The 19,396-nt window shown below is 54.9% G+C and overlaps 2 protein-coding genes across 10 annotated transcripts in view; one reads left to right on the plus strand and one right to left on the minus strand.

The window, feature by feature from the left end:
* The first annotated feature begins 377 nt into the window (after positions 1-377).
* Positions 378-13,392, plus strand: SPACA9 (sperm acrosome associated 9). 2 transcript variants are annotated; one of them, XM_027556674.1, is made up of 5 exons: positions 378-492; positions 3,054-3,246; positions 6,722-6,897; positions 9,553-9,755; positions 10,487-13,392. In XM_027556674.1, the coding sequence occupies exons 3-5, from the start codon at positions 6,751-6,753 to the stop codon at positions 10,809-10,811; spliced, it is 675 nt and encodes a 224-aa protein (XP_027412475.1). In that variant the 5' UTR covers positions 378-492; positions 3,054-3,246; positions 6,722-6,750; the 3' UTR covers positions 10,812-13,392. The 2 variants fall into 2 exon arrangements, with proteins under 2 accessions (XP_027412475.1, XP_027412474.1); XM_027556673.1 differs by lacking the exon at positions 3,054-3,246.
* Positions 12,388-19,396, minus strand: part of TSC1 (TSC complex subunit 1) — a 52,162-nt gene continuing 45,153 nt past the window's right edge. For all 8 annotated transcript variants that reach the window (XM_027556664.1, XM_027556667.1, XM_027556668.1 and 5 more), the window contains 3 exons: positions 18,495-18,682; positions 18,249-18,410; positions 12,388-17,896 (listed from right to left, as the gene is read on the minus strand). In XM_027556664.1, the coding sequence (XP_027412465.1) occupies positions 17,380-17,896; positions 18,249-18,410; positions 18,495-18,682 (867 nt within the window). In that variant the 3' untranslated portion in view covers positions 12,388-17,379. The remainder of the gene's footprint in view (positions 17,897-18,248; positions 18,411-18,494; positions 18,683-19,396) is intronic.

Genomic DNA, 19,396 nt, shown 5'->3' on the forward strand with positions numbered 1-19,396 from the left:
AGGCGCCCTGGCCCAGGCGTTCGGTGCTCCTTGAGCCACTCCAGCTCCGCTCACTGGGCCTCAGTTTCCCCGTCTTTAAAAGGAAGACGCTGGGGTAGATGGGCCGTTCAGTTCAGGCGCTCAGTCGTGTGCGACTCTTTGCGACCCCCATGGGCTGCCGCACCCCAGGCCTTCCCTGTCCGTCACCAACTCCCGGCGATGTGGGGCAGGGTGTTTGAAAAAGGAGGGACTGCTGTATCCCTCGACCCCGGGCCCAGCGGGCAGTTCCTGCGGCGTGGGCGGGGCTGCCACGTGACCCGATTGCTATGGCAGCGGCGGTAACAATCAGGCCCGCGGCCCCGCCCCTTCTCACCCCTGCTCTCCCCCACCCCACCCACCCCTCCTCCCAAGCCCCGGGAAGGGCCTCCCCGCCCTTCTGGGGCCCCAGACACCGCGGAGACTCTCCGGCTTCAGGGCGCTCCGTTGAGTGAAGGCCTCTCTAGGACAACCAAGGTTAAAGCAGGCCTGGGGAGGGCCACCCAAGCCCTGGATTTGGAAACTGGGGGACGAGGGGGATGGTGTTGGAGAATGGAGGGGGGCCGCCGCTGCTGCCGATGACCCAAGAGACCGATGGGGTGGGACGCGATGGGGGGATGGAGGTCTGCGAATCGTGTTCATCCCGGGTGGGGGGCGGGGGGCGGGGGGTGGAACGCCTGGTAGCGACCACAGCACTGAAATGGAAGCTCTAGCTCTTGTCCAGTTGCTCTTCTCAGGAGGAGCTGCCCGTTTTTGAGCTGTACTCTCAACAAAACTATGGGGTCTGTGAATGTTATGGAGAGGGAGTATGGCATAGTCAATGCAGACTGCGCAGAGTTCAAATCCTGACTCCACTCTCAACTAACTTGCCAGCCTGCCCTGGGCCTCAGTTCCCTCCCCTAATGAAGTGGGGATTATGGAAGATTCCATGAGCTAATGTATCAGAAGTATTAGTAACTGATGTGTGGTGAATGCACAATGCATAGCTGCTACTCTTAGAGATATTATGTCACTGAATCTTTGCACCAACCCTGAGAAATAAGTACCTTCATTCCATTTTACAGATGAGAAATTGGAGGCTCAGAATGGTGCAAAGTTGTTGGCTGAGCCATTTCCCCTCTCTGGGTCTCTTTCCTCATCAGTTGTCAATCACAGAGCATTAGAATGAATCAGAAGAGCCCTTGAGGAGCTTCTAATACAAACTCCCTCATTTTACAAATGGATAAACTGAGGCTCTTGAGAAATCTGTATGCAGGTCAGGAAGCAACAGTTAGAACTGGACATGGAACAACAGACTGGTTCCAAGTAGGAAAAGGAGTATGTCAAGGCTGTATATCGTCACCCTGCTTATTTAACTTATATGCAGAGTACATCATGAGAAGCACTGGGCTGGAGGAAGCACAAGCTGGAATCAAGATTGCCGGGAGAAATATCAATAACCTCAGATATGCAGATGACACCACCCCTATGGCAGAAAGTGAAGAAGAACTAAAGAGCCTCTTGATGAAAGTGAAAGAGGAGTGTGAAAAAGTTGGCTTTAGCTCAACATTCAGAAAACTAAGATCATGGCATCAAAAGCCTCTTGATGAAAGTGAAAGAGGAGAGAGAAGTTGAGCTTTAGCTCAACACTCAGAAAACTAAGATGGCATCCGGTCCCATCACTTCATGGCAAATAGATGGGGAAACAGTGGCTGACTTTATTTTTTCTGGGCTCCAAAATCACTGAAGATGGTGACTGCAGCCATGAAATTAAAAGACGCTTACTCCTTAGAAGGAAAGTTATGATTAACCTAGACAGCATATTAAAAAGCAGAGACGTTACTTTGCCAACAAAGGTCTGTCTAGTCAAGGCTATGGTTTTTCCAGTAGTCATGTATGGATGTGAGTTGGACGATAAAGAAAGCTAAGGGCCGAAGAATTGATGCTTTTGAACTGTGGTGTTGGAAAAGACTCTTGAGAGTCCCTTGGACTGCAAGGAGATCCAACCAGTCCATTCTAAAGGAGATCAGTCCTGGGTGTTCATTGGAAGGACTGATGTTGAAGTTGAAACTCCAATACTTTGGCCACCTGATGCGAAGAGCTGACTCATTTGAAAAGACCCTGATGCTGGGAAAGATTGAGGGCAGGAAGAGAAGGGGATGACAGAGGATAAGATGGTTGGATGGCATTGCCGACTCGACGGACATGAGTTTGGGTAAACTCTGGGAGTTGATGATGGACAGGGAGGCCTGGCATGCTGCAGTCCATGGGGTTGCAAAGAGTTGGACACGACTGAGCGACTGAACTGAACCAAGGCCCAGAAAGGGGGAAATTCTAGGCCGAGGTCACTCATAAATCCAAGGTAGAGCCAGCCTTCCAATGCATATTCATTGGAAGGACTGATGCTGAAGCTCCAGTACTTTGGCCACCTGATGTGAAGAGCCAACTCACTGGAAAAGACCCTGATGCTGGGAAAGATTGAAGGAGAAGGGGCGACAGAGGATTGATGGTTGGATGGTGTCATCAACTCAGTGGACATGAGTTTAAGCAAACTCCAGGAGATAGTGAAGGACATGGAAGCTTGGTGTGCTGCAGTCCGTGGGGTCAGAGAGTCAGACATAACTGAGCAAACGAACAACAACAAAGAGCCAGCCTGGAACTCAGCTTCCTGACTCCTAGCCAAAGCCTTTCCAGCAGCCACAGCCCAGAGACATGGCCTCTAAGGGAAAAGGGCTCTCTCCCCTCAGAACTGCCTCCTCAAAGCACGCACACCTTGGTAGGCTTGTCAAGTCAAATCCAATTGCAGAGACAGCTGAGGAAGAGAAGGAAGCAGCCTCCCTCCGAACAAAGAGCACCACCACCAGGCCTGTGATTTGCACTGGGGAGGTTCAGCTTGCTTCCTGGACATTTCTGAAGTGACTTGCCTTTCTCCTCATTTATTTTAAGCCCTAGGCACTTTTCATAGCACGATTTAATCTTCTTTAACAGCCTGGAAAAATACAAATCAATTAAAGCTGAAAATCTAGTGGGTAATCACTTTTTCCTTCCTCCTCCCCCAGATCGAGAAGTGCCTGCACCCACTGCCTTTCATCTAGACTAATTTGACTGCAGTGACTCTTGTTCAAGGGACAGCCGCTTTGGATAGCTTGTTACAGCTCCCCTCACGACATCCCTGGCGTGCATGTCACAAGTCAATAGGATCAAGAACCAAGTCGGTTTTGCTCTCAGGGGCTCTTGGGGCCACCAGCCAAGGTAGGGCTGTATCCCTGAAGAACTTGGCAAGCTCAGGACGGCGGCAGAGAGCGGGGTACACTGAATGCTAGTCCTCGTTGCTCTGGGATGGGGCAGCAGGGAACAGCCTCACACAAGTGGGAGCGAGGCACTGGGTCCGGGTAGTGCAGGCCCTGGGTGTCCACACCTCACCCACCCACCTACCTACCTCCAGCCTCAGTCAGTCTGGTATCTGGTGTGTTTCTCTCAGTGGACCCCCCTGAGGTGGGGGGAAGAGCGGAGGTAACCAAGTAAAGATCTCAGGCTCAGTGAAATCGGCAGAACTGAGTGGGACATCTGGGTTTGCTCACCAGCTGCCAGACCTCAGCTCTGTCGTCTGTCCTGTGGGAATAACCATGGTACCTCATTCAAGGGGCTGTGGTGAGCATCTGAGATGAGGCTTGTTTACCTAGGGTTTACCTAGAGCCTCGCTGAGTAGCCGGCTGTTACTAGGAGGATTGGGACGAGCCACCCGGGATCTCGGTGAAGGCTGAAGCTCAGCTCCAGTTCGGCCTCCCCTGTACCTGCCCGCCTCCACCCCACCTGCAGGCCACGTAGCCCTTCTGGCCACCCCCACCCATCCCCCACTTTCTTTTGTCCTTAATCTGTTCACTCATTGTCTGCCTCCCACTCCTGACGTCCCTCCAGGGTAGGAGTCTTGTCTGTTTGGCTGAACACTGTGTGCCCAGTCCAGCACCCTGCAGGTGTCTGACCCCTGGCAGGCGCTTCAACATGAATGAATGACCGCCTCAGGTGCTCTGCACCTCCTGGGCTAGAAGCTTCCGTGGTTGCCCCCACAGCTCTGCCCTCACGTGGGGCCTCAACCTCGGCCTGCCCACAGCCTCCACCCTCTGCCCAGGGCCCCACCTCCTCTGCCCGCCTGCCTGCCCACCCTCCTCTCCAAAGCCTGCCTTCTTTTCAGACCTTCCCTCCCCCAGGAGGCAGAGCCATCGGCAGCCCCTGCAGCTTTTTTTTTGCGGGGGGGCAGCGGGGGGGCGCACGTCATGCTTGCTTTTACCTATCTGGATTGCTGAGTTCCTAGCACCCCCTGACCTTTTGCACCCAGGTGTGTACCTCACTCTCCTCGCCCCAGGCCAGGTCCTGGTAGGCCTGCCTCCACGGGCACTGCAGCCAGCTTGACCGTCTGTCCCGCCTGCAGGCAGGGCTGGGGTGGGGCCTTGGCTGGCTATGACAGGTGTCCAACCATGGGCCCCGCAGCATCCCCCAACCCCACTCCCCGCCTGGCTTGGGTTAGGGTTAGCTTCAGCAGAACCAGGAGAAAGTTGAGTGGAAGGAGGCCCTGCCCCGCGTGGCCCTGGGTCAGGCCTGACCCCAGTGGCGCTGCGCTGTCCTGCTGGCAAACACGGGCTCTGGCTCCCAGGGCTGGCCCAGGATGGTGCTGCCAAAAGGGCCCCATGACGTCTGCAGGGCCGCCACCCTGGCTGGTGGGGCACAACGGTAGGGCCCCTTCCTGGCGCAGCCCCTTGACAGTGGCAGCAGCACCCCGGCTTCCTGTCCCCTGCCCTCCCCAGCTCAGGGATTCACCCCTCCCGCCGTGTCGTGGAGGCCACCCGACGGTCTACTGTCCTCGCATCCCCGATGCCATCTCCTCATCACAGACTTCGTCATTCCCATCCTGCTGTGCTCAGGATGCTGAGGGGGCCCAGCAGAAACCAAGCCTCCTCCCCACCTGGGACCTGGTGGCATGCCTAGAATGCATCCTTCCCTTCCTCAGCGCCCCTGCCCCCCACGTTCTGGCCCCTTCTACTTGCAGCATCTCGCTGGGGCCTTGTCTCTGTGAAGCTGAGCCTGGGCTCCACGTGTGCCGGGGCCTCGTGGTGCAGGGACAGCAGCTGCGGCACCTTCGAGGATGCTGGTGGTGAGACCTCAGGAAACCCAGGACCTAGGGTGTCTCAGGCACAAGCTTGCTGAGAGACCCAGGGTCTCAGCTTCCCCTGGAAGTTAAGGGGAGTTGACCTTCTGAGGTGCCTTCCAGCCCTAACATTCCATAAACCTACGACCCTGGGCACTGGGCACGTGCTCAGTAACACTGTGATGTCATGGAGGGCAGAACCCACTGCCATTTCCACTCAGAAGCAGCTTGGGACGCACTGTGGACCTCCCAGATCACACCGGGGACAGTCCACGAGCGTGCTCCCCATAGCATCAGTGTTTCCAACCTGGTTCCTCCCTGCAAACAGCATGGCGGGGCCAGGAGAAGGAGCCAGTGCCAGGCCTGCCCCGGGGACTGGCAAACCCGAGCTCAGGGCTCCTGCTCCAAGCCCAGAGCTGGTAACCGCACCTCCTCAGACAAGTCGAGAGGGTCCCGGTGCCGACCTCCCCCTGCTTAGCTTGAAAAGAATCCCTAGACTTTCCTACCAACTGTAGGGTGGCAGATGTTTTAAAGCAGTTGGGTCCCAGCTGATGAAACAGATTTTACATGCTGTGACCCATGGGAGGTCATGTGTGTGTGATAGACACCCACAATCTGGAGAAACTGAGGCCCGGACTGTGTCCCAGAGTGTGTGTGTGTGTCCTGGAGTGTGTGTGTGAGATAGACACCCACAATCTGGAGAAACTGAGGCCTGGACTGTGTCCCAGAGAGTGTGTGTGTGTGTGTGTGTGTGTGTGTGTGTGTGTGTGTGTGTGTGTGTGTGTGTGTGTGACTGTGTCCCAGAGTGTGTGTGTGTGTGTGTGTGTGTGAGACTGTGTCCCAGAGAGTGTGTGTGTGTGTGTGTGTTTGTGTGTGTGTGTGTGTGTGTGACTGTGTCCCAGAGTGTGTGTGTGTGTGTGTGTGTGTGTGTGTGAGACTGTGTCCCAGAGAGTGTGTGTGTGTGTGTGTGTGTGTGTGTGACTGTGTCCCAGAGTGTGTGTGTGTGTGTGTGTGTGTGTGTGTGTGTGTGTGAGACTGTGTGTGTGTGTGTGTGTGTGTGACACCCACAATCTGGAGAAACTGAGGCCTGGACTGTGTCCCAGAGTGTGTGTGTGTGTGTGTGTGTGATAGACACCCACAATCTGGAGAAACTGAGGCCTGGACTGTGTCCCAGAGTGTGTGTGTATGTGTGTGTGTGTGTGTGTGTGAGTGATAGACACCCACAATCTGGAGAAACTGAGGCCTGGACTGTGTCCCAGAGTGTGTGTGTGTGTGTGTGTGTGTGTGATAGACACCCACATCTGGAGGAACTGAGGCCTGGAGAAACTCTTGTCTACAGTTAAGGGAAGGAAGTCTTGTTCGCGGCAAAGACTGTGTCCCTGGAGGGTAATGGGGCTCGGGTTGGGTTTGAGTCAAGTCTGGTTGTGTCGCAGCCAGCCAGCCAGGTTCTTGAGCAGGTGCACAGCCTCCCAGGGCCTCGCCTCCCTCTCTGCAATATGGGGATGAAGACTGTCTCCGCTCCCAGGGCTGTGGGAAGCTGCTCAGTGCCCTGGGACCTCAGGACTTTCCTCTTCCTCCGCACAGGCTCCTCCGCATCCCAGTGAGCAGGTAGAATGATGAATGAAGTAAAAGAGTCCCTGCGGAGCGTGGAGCAGAAGTACAAGATCTTCCAGCAGCAGCAATTCACCTTCATCGGGGCCCTGGAGCACTGCAGGGAGAACGCCCACGACAAGATCCGGCCCATCTCCAGCATCGGGCAGGTAGGCGCTCGCGGGCAGGCGGGGCCAGGCCTCAACCCCTTGCTGGAAAAGTTGGGGAAACCAAGACCCAGAGAGGGCCAGCGTGTGGGTGCAGGGATCAGGTCTCAGATCCTAACTGTGGAAGAAGCCAGGCACTCATTCCCTCACCAACTACGTGAGAAAGCGGCTGAAAGCAGGGGCTGGAGACACCACTGGCCGGGGGTTAAGTCCTGGCTCTGCCACATGCCACCTCTGTGACCTCCGGCCGGTTTCAACTAAAAATGTAGAAAGAGCAGCACGCACCTCCCAGGGCTGTTAGGCAGATTTCACGAGATCATCTGCAAACCCACGCCCCCAGCATCTGGCAGCGTCCTTCATCCCAGGCCCTGGGGCTCAGGACAGGGATGTGTGGTGAACAGATAGATGTACATGGTCCCAGCCACTGGATTCCCCTGGGGTTCAGAAACTATGACCCACCAAGCACATTGCTAAGTCACGTTTGCAAATGATTTCATTTAACCGGAGTCTCCTCTTTGTGTGAGCTGCCGTCCAAGTTTGCCCTGCCAAACGTGGAGGCCTCAAGACTGAAGCAGCCTTCCAGGAAGCCAGGTGCCTGAGAAGCACAGCTCTAGATGGGTCTCTCTCCCACTGAAGAGATGCCACCTGCTAGGGAGTGGGGACCAGACTCAGAACTGCTTAGGAGAAGCACACGGGGCCACAGAGAACAACCCTGGCCCACCAGTATCCTCCAAAAAAAAACTTTAAATTTTTTAAAAAATTTCTCCCAGTTTAACTTGAAATTTTAAAACCCTGCAGAAAAATACCCATATAACCTTCACCTAGTTAGGCCAGTTTGTTTACTATTTAGCCATGTTTATACACACCCTCTTCCCTCTGAACTGTTCAAAGTGAACCGGCTGCACCGTCAGCCCGTCCCTCAAAGGCTCAGCCTTCCACGGGCGTGGACAGGTGTTCAGTATCAGGAAGGAGCACCTGAGACGCCCCGCCTCTGCTCAGAATCCCCATCGGGGCTTTGTGACCCCAGCGTGCTCCTTCTTGCCTTTAGGCTCAACAAGGCTTCTGGTAAATAACGGCCCCACCTGGGTTGACTCTCCACCCTGCCCCTGCCCTTCCTGGCCCGGGGTATGGGAAGGTGACCGCCTGCCCCGCACCCTGCGTGCAGTGTCCCCCGGTAGCCCAGTGACACCGCTCTGTTGTAGCTACGCCACAGTGCAGGCTCCTCCCTACCCGGGATCCTGGGGCAGGTGTGCGTGGTGTGTAGGCAGACTGTGGGTGTCAAAAGCCTCTTGCCCCACACAAAGCTGTTGTCCTTGGGAAGGACCATTTGAGGTCGTTGGGGAAAGACATCCCCTAGCGACAAGAAGGCAGCTGGGAGCGGCAGCAAAACCCAGGTTTAGACTTAGAATTTTCTGGGAACCGGAGGAAGTGGAAAACACCCCCTTCCAGCAGATTACTGAGGGCAGGACCACATGGAATGCGTCAGTTAATCCTGCCCAGACTGGAGCCCCCTCCTCCTGTGCCCACGTGGATCTCAGACCCAGACTGACTGGGTGTCCGGATGTGGAATGTCCTGAGCTAGAAAGGCCCCCAGGGTCTCCAGGGAAATGAGTTGAAATTAGATCAGCTGCATCACTGTCCTTAGCCTCTTTTGTGGCTTAAGAAAAACTTCAGTTCAGTTCAGTCGCTCAGTCGTGTCCGACTCTTTGCGACCCCATGGACTGCAGCATGCCAGGCCTCCCTGTCCATCACCAACTCCCAGAGCCTGCTCAAACTCATGTACATTGAGTCGGTGATGAAGAACTTCCCTCTGGAGCTTTAGTTTGTTTTTAGTATTTTTTATATTGATTTTTACTTGGCTCAATTTATTTACGTGGGTCTTAGTTGTAGCACACGGGGTCTTTAGTTGCAGCACGTGAACTCTTAGTTGGGAATGTGGGTCTAGGTCCCTGACCAGGGATGGAACCTGGGCCTTCTGCACTGGGAGCAGAGTCTTAGCCACTGGACCACCAGGGAAGTCCCTGTTTTTAGTAATCAAGTACTCCATTCTCCTGGAGTTGATTTTGTCTGTGGCCTGAGGCGGAGGCTACATTTCTTTCCTCATTCGGGCCACTGTTTTCCCAGCTCTACTTACTGACCTGTCCCTCCTTTCTCTGCCCCCTGGAAACGTAGGACAACAAGACTGCAAGAGATTCTAGTTTGCTCCGTGGACTGAGTGGCCCAGCCCAGCATTCTCAAAGTGGGTGGGACCTCGGCATCAAGAGTCAGGGACCAGCCCCCTGTACTTCAGGTGTTGGCTCAGCTGCCTGGGTCTGGTGAGAGGTCTGGGCTCAGAGCCCTGGAGCTAGGGTGACTCAGCTTCACCACTGCAGTGGTACCTGGGCAGGTATTTCACCTCTCTGAGCCTTGTATTCATCTATAAAATGAGGCCTGAAAAAGGGGACCCAGAGGGCGGCATTCAGGCGAGGACTGAGCGAGACGGGACCCACGGAGCCTTCTGCACGGGGCCCGTGACACTTCATGACATTCACAGTCTACAGGCCTGCAGACCTGACGGCCCCACACATCGGGGGCCTGTCCCCTGTGACCCGGGAGGGCGGGAGGACCAGGGTGGGTGCTCGGGGGCCCTGGGCACTCACGCCCCGCGGGCCCATTCAGGTGCAGAGCTACATGGAGCACCACTGCAGCAACTCCACAGACAGGCGCATCCTGCTCATGTTCCTGGACATCTGCTCGGAGCTCAGCAAGCTCTGCCAGCACTTCGAGGCCCTGCACGCTGGCACCCCCGTCACCAACAACCTCCTCGAGAAATGCAAGACCCTCGTGAGCCAAAGCAATGACCTGAGCAGCCTGCGAGCCAAGTAAGACCCTCCTGGTCCCATCAGGGGTCTCCGCACGTGCATGTGGGAGGGGCCAGGGCGGGGACGGGAGAGGACCGGGCCTGGAGGAAGTGAGTCCCGGGGCTACTGTCCAGGGGTCCCCAGCTGGGAAATCCTAGGCCCCTTGGTTCACCGGAGCAACTCTGACCTGACAAATCATTTACTGAAAATGAAGGACTCTGAGGCCCAGACCTAGCAGAATGCAAACCCTCTGGCTGGAGGCAGCACCGGGCCAGAAGCAGGGCTCACAGAGCAGTTGTTCTCAGGAGCCCACAAAGTGGGACATCAGGAGCCCGATCCCATGGGCGTTAGCTACTGGGTTCCCTCATTCTGAGCCCTGGGGGATCGATCCACAGCACAGAGTACCAGATTCCAGAGCAAGCCATTTAGGTCTAAGAGTGAGCAGAGTCAAAGGGTACGCCGTGGGCCTGGGGCGATGACAGCAGGTTTCCTCGGCCCCTGCCCAGCTCTCTGCCAACCACAGGCCAGGGGTTCTCCGCTCCCACCCTTCACACGGGAACCCTGGGGGGTCTGGGGCCCCAAACCTGCTGAGCCACCACCATGCCTGGCATGGAGAGCCTGGGCTGGCAGGTGCACAGCTCTAAAACCTCCCCAAGGGGTTTTGTGCAGCAGGGGCAACCTTAAGAAAAAACCCTGCCCGGCACACCAGTCCCCGGAGCAGGGCTTACCCAGCCCTTCCCACCGCCCTGCAGATACCCCCACGACGTGGTGAACCACCTCAGCTGTGACGAGGCCCGGAACCACTACGGAGGTGTGGTCAGCCTCATCCCCATCATCCTAGACCTGATGAAAGAGTGGGTCGCCCACTCGGAGAAGCTGCCCCGCAAAGCGCTGCAGCAAGTGAGTGAGCCCCAGGCAGCCACGCGGGCCACCGCGCACGCTCCCCAGGCCTCCGGCACCCAGCCCCAGCTTCGGAAACAAAATTGTGGGCAACTGATACAGAACATCCCCAAACCTGGGGGGAAAGACCAAGGAAGTTCAAAACCACCCTGGAGACCACCTGGTGGGAAACTGTAGTTGGGAGCTGGGGGACCCGCCCGACCCCAGCCCTGCCCGACCCCACCGTGTTCCCTCCCATCCCATCCCGCGGGGCAGCCTGTAACTAAGCCTGGTTTCCACCAGTCGATCCATCTCTACTGGTGCTCACCATCTTCGCCACTTACTAATCCCCAGGGAGCCACCCCATGGACGGCCTAAACTCTTTCCCTCTAGCGCTTTAATCTCTAACTTTCCTTTGCCTCCGAGTGTCAGGCCCTGTGCCCAGGAGGAGCACCCCCACTTACGTTGCTGCTGGTGGGTTCAGGGGAGGAGGGTGGGCCCCCAGAAGGGCTGGGGCCCTGACCCTCCCACCCAGGCCCAGCCAGAGGAGAATGCGCAGCTCCCTTCTGGCCACGGGACAGAGCTGCTCCAGCCTGAGGATGCTCAGTGGGGTCAGGTCTCTGAACCAAAGGGGAACAGGCCGCCCAGCCTCTCCTTCCCTCGAGAGAGAGACGGAGAGAAGCCGGAAGAACTGCCAGTGTGGCTCCTGCAGGAGGACGGTCACCTGGTCCTCACGACCTAACGGCAGCCCAGACGCTGGGACTGTGGCGTCGGCGCTGAGCCTGCCAGAGGTGCTGTCTCACTGTTGGTTTTCCCTTCACAGGGGGCGACTTAGCTTCTGTACTCTTGCTTCCTTGGGGGCGACAGTCAAGAATAAAAATGTGTTCTGGCACCTCTCTGCCTGGCCGGCTTTCCTGACACTCACCCCGAGACACCCAAGGATGCTGGGCAGGAGCCCCACGAGCAGAACTGCTGGCTAAGCTGCCCGTGTGCAGGGGACACACCTGCCCCACGTGGGGTCTGCTCCCTAGAGGCTCAGGTCAGAGGCCCGCAGCAGGCCAGCCCAGTAACTCTCTGCAGAGTTAGAGGCCTACTCAGACAAGAACATCTAAATTTTCCAGACAAAATTTAAAAGTGCCACCTCAAAGTCTCGTCCCAAAGGAGCTGCTTCCTCCATTCTACCAGGCAGAGCACACCGATTTCCAGGCCGGCTGGGCAGAGGCGAGCCGTGGAAAACCGCACTGCGCACAGGGCTCTTCACCTCCACTCCTTCCCCTGTCAGGCAAGGGTGCAGCCAACAGCCGTTTAAAGGTAGTTTAGACCACCTTCCTCCAAACGCCTGATGGGGAGGGCAGGTAGTGGATGCGGGCAGCCCTCTCTCCTCGGCATACTCCCAAGACACATTCGGCAAGGCTTGACAGCTTCAGTGTCGTTTGGGCTCAGCTGTAAGGACTGTATTCAACCCCATGTGCCAGCCAACCCCTAGGCAGGCAGGCACATACCAAAGCCGGTATGCTAGAGATGACTGGTCACCCCTCCCGCACCTCCACCACACACTCTGGGGAGAGGGCACCAATCTGAGACACAGGTAGAATCTGCAGCTCTGCCAGAACAAAAGGTCTTTCTTCCAGGGACTAAAGTCTGATTCCACCTGTCAGCACCCTTCCGGCACCTGGGGTAAATAACCAAGCAGTCCGGACCCGGGGCCAGTTCCCACTCAGCCTGGAAGCCCCTCAGAGGCCGACATGAGCCACTTCATGTCAACACAGCAGAGTAGTGCAAAACAATAAAGTTTTATTTGTTCACAGTTAAACACAAGCAACTGCCTTGACATTTTTGAACATTCTAAGAAGGACAGCAAACCCTTTTGATTCAGATTCCCATTCACTACGATTGTACCATTTTTCTCTTGCAGTTCACGTGTTTGGCATCTGATGTGGATTGTTTGACATGCTTTTAAGATCGAGATGGGAAGGTGGAAACCTTTTGACAAGAGATGACTTTCTTAAATTTAGCTAAAAGCAGTCAGCCAAAAAAAAAAAAAATCTGTTTTTCACTGATGGGACCCCCTTTAAACTGCAAGGTAGCCACGTGTGGTTGATCCATGATTGAGTTACAAAACTAGATTATGTCTTAGCAAAATCTGTTCCTCCGTAATATATTTATGGTCCATAGACGTCTTCTGAAAAGTGACCACTGATTTTTCCTAGTGCAAAACGCCTGGCTGCCTCTCCGATAAGCCAAAGCCTGTGCTGCCGAGAACAGCGCCGTACCCTCCTGTATACACACTGTATGGAGGGGGGAAACGGGGAGGAGTTGGTCTGGGAAGGTGGGGTGGGGGTTTCCTCTAAAAGATCTATTTCAAGTTCAACTAGTCTACTTATCCCCGAGGATGGACAGCTTGGTAGCACTGGGATGGGAAGGGGAAGAGAAAGCCCCTCTGCCTTCGTGAACTCGTTTCAAGGCCAAAAGACATCGCAGGCACAGACGCTCAACTATCCCCTGCAGGCTCCCCTCGCAGCTGCTGCAGCCATTCATTCTCCTCTCAGGTCGGCGCGTACGGACTGCAGGACAGCGTGGAGAAGATGGAAAGGCGTGCCCCACCCCCCCCCGCCCCGCCACCTCTGGGGAACGTCAGTCACAGATGGGGAAACGAGCCGCGTGGGGGCGGGGGCCAGGCTAGAGAACAGCTTAATCAAATGCCACCAAGGGGGCGGGGGCGGGCGGGGGCATGTGTCAGAGAACTCTGGACACAAACAGACACAGACACACCTTCCCATGCTCACTGCTGGTCAGTTTTAAAGCTCGCACCTCCAACAGGGAAATTTCCCGGAGTGAGACATGCTGATTCAGGTCATTTCACAGGAGACACACACTTCTGGGTGGGCACGGGCTGCTCCCAGGGGCCACTCTGAGGACAGGGCTGGCCTCTCGGAGAACATCTGCACAAGACGGGCACGGCCCACAGCAGCCCGGGACTGAGTTTTCAAATCCCTCCTTAGACCCATCCACACTTTCTACCGTGTCTTATTGCTTTTGGTCAGAAAAACCGCATCTTCATGCAGTCTCTCTTTTCACCTGTTCTTCGGTTATTTCTTCCTGGCTTCAGGCGGTATACTCTAGCATTTGGTGAGAACTCACACTGGCCGGTCATACCACTTCTGTCATTTCTCTACACAGAAACAGTTTTTTTAATTAACTGTGAGTGTGAACCTCTGTGGTCTCCAGAGACCCTCTCTCATCCTCATGATCATTTATCCTCTTCTGCAAAACTAAGATTTATCTTTCTCAATCAAAACACTGGAAACCACACGCCACATGCTGTCTTAAATAGGCATGGCCCAACTCTGGACTTCTGTCTCCCCCTGTCCTGGTTTTGCCCTGTGGGGGTGCTGACCTCTGCAACTGTCAGTGGCTTCTGGGACCTCTTTTAACAGTTTTATCTTTCAAGAATAAAAGTTTGGACTATCTCCCTCGAAATACAGTACACATATTGTGGCTCACGAAGTAGCTTATCTGTCGTCTCTCTCCACTCACAGAGCCTAGGAAGAACATTCAGCAGCAGCGTATTCCCAAAGGTTAGGCAGTTTTCCCTCCTGAAAAACTGCTGACAAAGCTAGGGAGGTCACGTCTACCTACCCACCTCATATGGAGGGTCCCCGCACTCATCTCCAAGGAAACCTCTGTCCCAAGAAATGATCTCCTTCTCCTAACTTGGGATTTCAGTTACTTTTCTGGTATTTCTTCCAACTCCACAGTAACAAATCTCAGACTTGTAGCAGAATCTTGCCACAAGGTTTTTTTAATTCATGAAAGTTCTGTCTGATAGAGATCCATGTGCTTCTTCACCGGTGATAGGTTCAGGAGCTCGTTTTCTCTATAGAGACCATGCTATCACCTTCCTCCCTCTCCCCATTCCCCCACCCACCCCCCAACCCCGATTCTGTAGTGCTCCCTTTTAAAACAACATTTCATGCTCCCAAGAAGCAGACCCCAGTCTTCCCAGGGTCTGTGCTGACCCTGGTTAGCGTCAGGTGGACATCAGGTTATGGACACTGGGCAAACAACTCTGAGGCAGGTAGGCCTGCTCCAGGTGACTCCGGTGGAGGCTAACCCTAACGCCTGTGAACACCACACTGCTTCATCCGTCTCGGGACAGGCTCAACCTGGCAGCGCCAGTTCCCCGGCCTTTGCCCTGGCGGTCCCTGGACCTAAATTCTCTCTTGGGAGTTCCACTACCACTGTCCCCTTTCCATCCTTACAAACACACACTCACTGCAGCCTAATCGACCAACCCGCTGACTCTCAGCAGGCCTATGATTTTGAAAATCTAACTTTATTGTCACCTCAGGTCCTTTGGAAGATGAAAGCCTATGTTTTCAGGCCGGGTAACTTCCTCATGACCCCAGGCCTCCGTCCCCAACCTTAGCTGCATACAACCCATGGCCTCCAAGAGCCCAGAGTAAGGCAAGTACGGCTGCTTGGTGTCAGCCGTTCTTGGAAAGTTGAGACCCGGAAGCCCCAGCTGGAGGCGTGTGCCAAGGGCCTGCTGTCTGGGTCCCGCTCCACTGCACCACACAGCTGCCTCCTTCCTGTATTTTTATAATCTGCCCATTAAAAAACATTTTTTTTTCTTTTTTTTACACTGGCCTCCTTGCTTTTACCAGTGAGGATAAAGGCTGTAAGTGCCTGGAATCTTTGTTCTGGGGCAGGGATCTCCTGGGCTTGGGCAAGGGATGAGCATTTAGAACCAGGTTTAGCAGTTAATCTTGTAACATTTTTTTTTTCCCTGAATTTGTCATGCCTTTCTTTCCTAAATAAAGCGGGACTAGGAAACCAGCATGCATGCGTTCCTAAGCTCTCCTCTGCCAACAGCTGAGTTAGACGTGTGGCATCGTTAGTACTCCAGTCGGCATCCTGCGGCAACCGCGGAGCCGGCTGGGCCAGGCTGAGCGCGCTTGGGCACCCCTCCCTCAGGCTGTGGTTGGTCAGTCAGTCACACCCGAACACTGCGTCCCGAGGAGGGCTGCTGCCTGCACAGCCACGGGCACAAGGAGGCTGACTCTCCAGCTCCCTTTGGTTAGGATGCTAAGAACTCCTGCCACGCTTTAAAAAAAGAGACCGTCACCCTCACGTGCCGAAAGCGTCCACACGCACTGAAGTTCCGTACCATTACAGTGTGCTGTTTCCCTCTTCATGGATGAACCCTTCTACACTTTGAAAGAGAGAGAGAGATGCCAAGGTTGTTGGCTCTTCCCTACCAGCCTCTCTCTGCCCGGGCCTCAGCTGGAAACCCAGGCAACAACCCAGGCTTCTAGCGTTTATTTCAGGAGTACTTGCTGGGTTCGGCTTCTTTGCCAGCCCCCATATTCTGACTGCTATCGCCTCTCCCGAGCACATGCACCCAGGCCCTGTGGGTCCAGGACATCAGCCTCTGTCAACCCTCTCTAGGACTCTGCCACGACCAACTCATGCCGGGGGTCGGGGAGCAACACCCAGCTCCCTGCAGGGTCAGCCCCTGAAAGTAGGAACTGGAGTGAAAAGCTGTCTCCAGTAGAATCTACTACAGTGAGGCAACTCTCACAGCCTGAGAAATGATGGTCAGAAAACTCGGGAGAAACTCTTTGGACCTTCAGAGGCTCGCTGCGGCAGGAGGCCAGCAGCACCCCGCCTGCAGGGCGCATCCACATGCACAGCACTTTCCTGTTCAGGGAGCTGCTTAAGCCACTGCCCTCTCTCATGCAGGGCCCAGATCTGACCGACCCCACCCCAGCCTGTGCGCAGAACAGTCCCAGCTTTCACACAAACGCCACATAAACAAGAGGTAGTGGGGCAGGGGACAGAGCGTGCCCCACGGGGAGCAGTCTCCACTGGGGCAGGGGACAGAGCGCGCCCCACGGGGAGCAGTCTCCACTGGGGCAGGGGACAGAGCGCGCCCCACGGGGAGCAGTCTCCACTGGGGCAGGGGACAGAGCGCGCCCCACGGGGAGCAGTCTCCACTGGGGCAGGGGGACAGAGCGTGCCCCACGGGGAGCAGTCTCCACTGGGGCAGGGGGACAGAGCGTGCCCCAAGGGGAGCAGTCTCCACAGGGCCAGCTCCACACTGTTCCAACAACAGGCCTTTGTTCACACAGAACTTTCTAGGAAGCTTATCAGAACTGCCAAAAGAACTTGAGAGAATGAACCATTGTTTTTTGAGCTCTGCAGCTTTAGATGCTGGACTTTAAAACCAAAAGCAGTGACAACATCTCATGTAAAAGCTCTCATGTCAAGATGCTCAGCTTTGCACGCCATGTCCTCCTGGAAAGGGACAGGACTGGACTTACCTGTGATGCCACCAGTGACCTAGGCTCACAGGGAGCCTGCCCAGTGAACTGAACTTCAGGAAAGGTGTGGGTGGTGTGTCAGACTCCAGGGTTCAATTTGGCCTCATATTGCACAGGTTCAAAGGACGCAACCATTTGCGGGTGGGGCGGGAAAGGAAGGAAATAAAGCTAGTGAGGAATGCACCCCGGCCCTCGGGCTAGCACACACTGCCAGGTAAATGGAAGAGAGGGTTTGGGGTGGCCGAAGGGAAAGTGAAGAGGCACTGCAATGCCAGATCCGAAAACCGTTCTGCGTTCAGTCAACTATCAAAGGACCCCCATCCCACTTCCTCTGCGGGAGCTCGCCCCTCAAGCCCTGGAAACAGGAAAGCTCTGAATCAGGCACTCACACCTCCTGTCTAGGCCAGCGACACACAAGTTAACACTGACGGCCAGCATCCCTAGCTGTGCTCAAGCTGGGCCTCGTTGTAGTCCATGATGCGGAGCTGGCCCACGCTGTCCGGCTTTGGGGCAGGCAGCAGTGGGCCATCAAGGGTCAGGGGGGCCCTGGCTTCCACACCCGAGTCTTTGCCCAGCTCTGTCTTTAGGGTCTCAGAAAGGCTGCCAACAGTCAGGCCATCCTCGTCGCATTGGCTCTCGCTCTTGTTACGAAACAGCTCTCGTGCCTTCATGCCCAGGAAGCTCTCTGAGCTGGGAAGCGAGCCCACCGTCGTGGGGGTGCCGGAAGTGGGCTCACCCACCACCGTCTCCCACCGACTGCTGAACGGGCCCGCCCTGGGGTTGGGGGGCTTCTCCGGGGTGGAGAGCTCGCTGCTGCTGCCGCCACCTCTGCCGCCGCCACCGCCACCGCCCCGGGCGCCGCCAGGCCTGGAGGGCTTGGTCTCACCGTTACGGCCAGGGGCCTCTTCGTTGTGCCCTGTCACCGAATCCGAGCAGCCGTCCTGACAGTAGTCAAGCCTGTAAGAAATCCGAGGGGGAGGAAGGGGGTTGGAGGCTGCGGCATCCAACCACTCCAGTCCCACTGGGGAGGCGCGGGGTTACACAGACACGCACTCATGCCAACGGGGAACTCCGCTGGCCTGCTCTGTGTCCTAGAACAGAGGACACACGCGCGAGTGCGTGAACATCAGACGGCGATCTTAGAAATGCTCCCTGGGACCATTATTGAGCGACTCGGGGCCCAGGAGAAGGAGCAGGGAGGACAACTGGGCCCTCAGGGACGAAGCTCAGAGCTCGTCAGGCTGGAACCTGCTCTGTCGGTCGGCGCAGCCTCCCGACAAGGCCACGGCTGCTGACTCTCCGTTCCTACCTTTCTTCTGCTGCTTCAGCTGCTTCTGGTTTTTGTTCTTCAAGTTTTTTCAGGAGGCCATCCTTCTCCAACTTGCCGTATAAATCTAAGATCTCCAATTCAAACACCTGGGTGATCCTCTTTTGGGCCTCATACCTGCTCTCTGCAGCCTGTAGCTGTCCTCTGAAAGACAAGGACCCACCGCCAGAGTGTAGGAGGTTCTACTCGGCAAATGCATCGCAGCAGGAGCCTCCCCGCCACAGTTACCTTGCCTGCAGTTTGACATCCTCTAGATACTTTTTCTGTTCTAAAAGAAGGTGGTCTTTCTTAGCCAGATGAGATTCCAGTTCCAAAATCCGCTTCTGACAGGTATCAAGCCTCTGATTCTGCTGGAGGACGTGGCTTCTGTTTTTTTCTAGCTCTTTCCGATATGCAGCCTTCATCATTTCTACTTCCTTAAAAAAGAAAAAAAAAAAAAAGGAACTGGAGTTAGTACTTTTAGAAAATGAACACACCATATCTACTTTGAAAAATCTACATAACAAGCACTGAAAACATCAGTATACTGCTAGTGGAAACAGAAACTAGTCAACTTTCTGGAAAGTAAGCTGGCAGTGAGTATTAACCAACTAATGCTTCCCTGAAATCTAACCCTGTGGAGATTATCTGAAACAGAAATAGACATTCGGGCACAAAAGTAACCATCACAGGATATTTAGAAGAAAAAAAACTACAAACACTGTGAAGTCTAATGCTAAAGAAACAGTTAAGTAAATTAAAATACATCTTCAATAAATTTTTTAAATGATATACATCAGTAAAAGACTATGAAAGCCATGTGTATGGTATGGTCAACTATGTAGATATATACATTCTGAAAACACGCCAATATCCAGTTATGATCTCAGGTGGTGGTGCTGAGTCGATTCCTAGGCAGATTGGTAAGAAGTCTGGGGTCCCTGAGGAGAAGAAAGCTGTCTGGAATTCTCAAGGAGGAGGAAAGGACAAACTTTTTTTCCTCCACATTCCTTAGTCTTAGTCACATAAATCTTTTTCTCTTTAGGCCTCAAACTGATGATTAGACAACAAACAACTCAGTTTAAACTCTGTACTTAATGCATCCTGCTTGAGACAGTTTCTCCTTCCTGAAAACCTTCTGAATAATCCTG

The sequence above is a fragment of the Bos indicus x Bos taurus genome, chromosome 11, assembly GCF_003369695.1.
Source record: "Bos indicus x Bos taurus breed Angus x Brahman F1 hybrid chromosome 11, Bos_hybrid_MaternalHap_v2.0, whole genome shotgun sequence".
Taxonomy (NCBI): domain Eukaryota; kingdom Metazoa; phylum Chordata; class Mammalia; order Artiodactyla; family Bovidae; genus Bos; species Bos indicus x Bos taurus.

Coding starts and splice junctions, on each gene's coding strand:
- SPACA9 (XM_027556674.1), top strand. CDS start 6,751: ATGATGAATGAAGTAAAAGAGTCCCTGCGGAGCGTGGAGCAGAAGTAC. Junction 6,898..9,552: donor CCATCTCCAGCATCGGGCAG/GTAGGCGCTCGC, acceptor GGGCCCATTCAG/GTGCAGAGCTACATGGAGCA. Junction 9,756..10,486: donor CTGAGCAGCCTGCGAGCCAA/GTAAGACCCTCC, acceptor ACCGCCCTGCAG/ATACCCCCACGACGTGGTGA.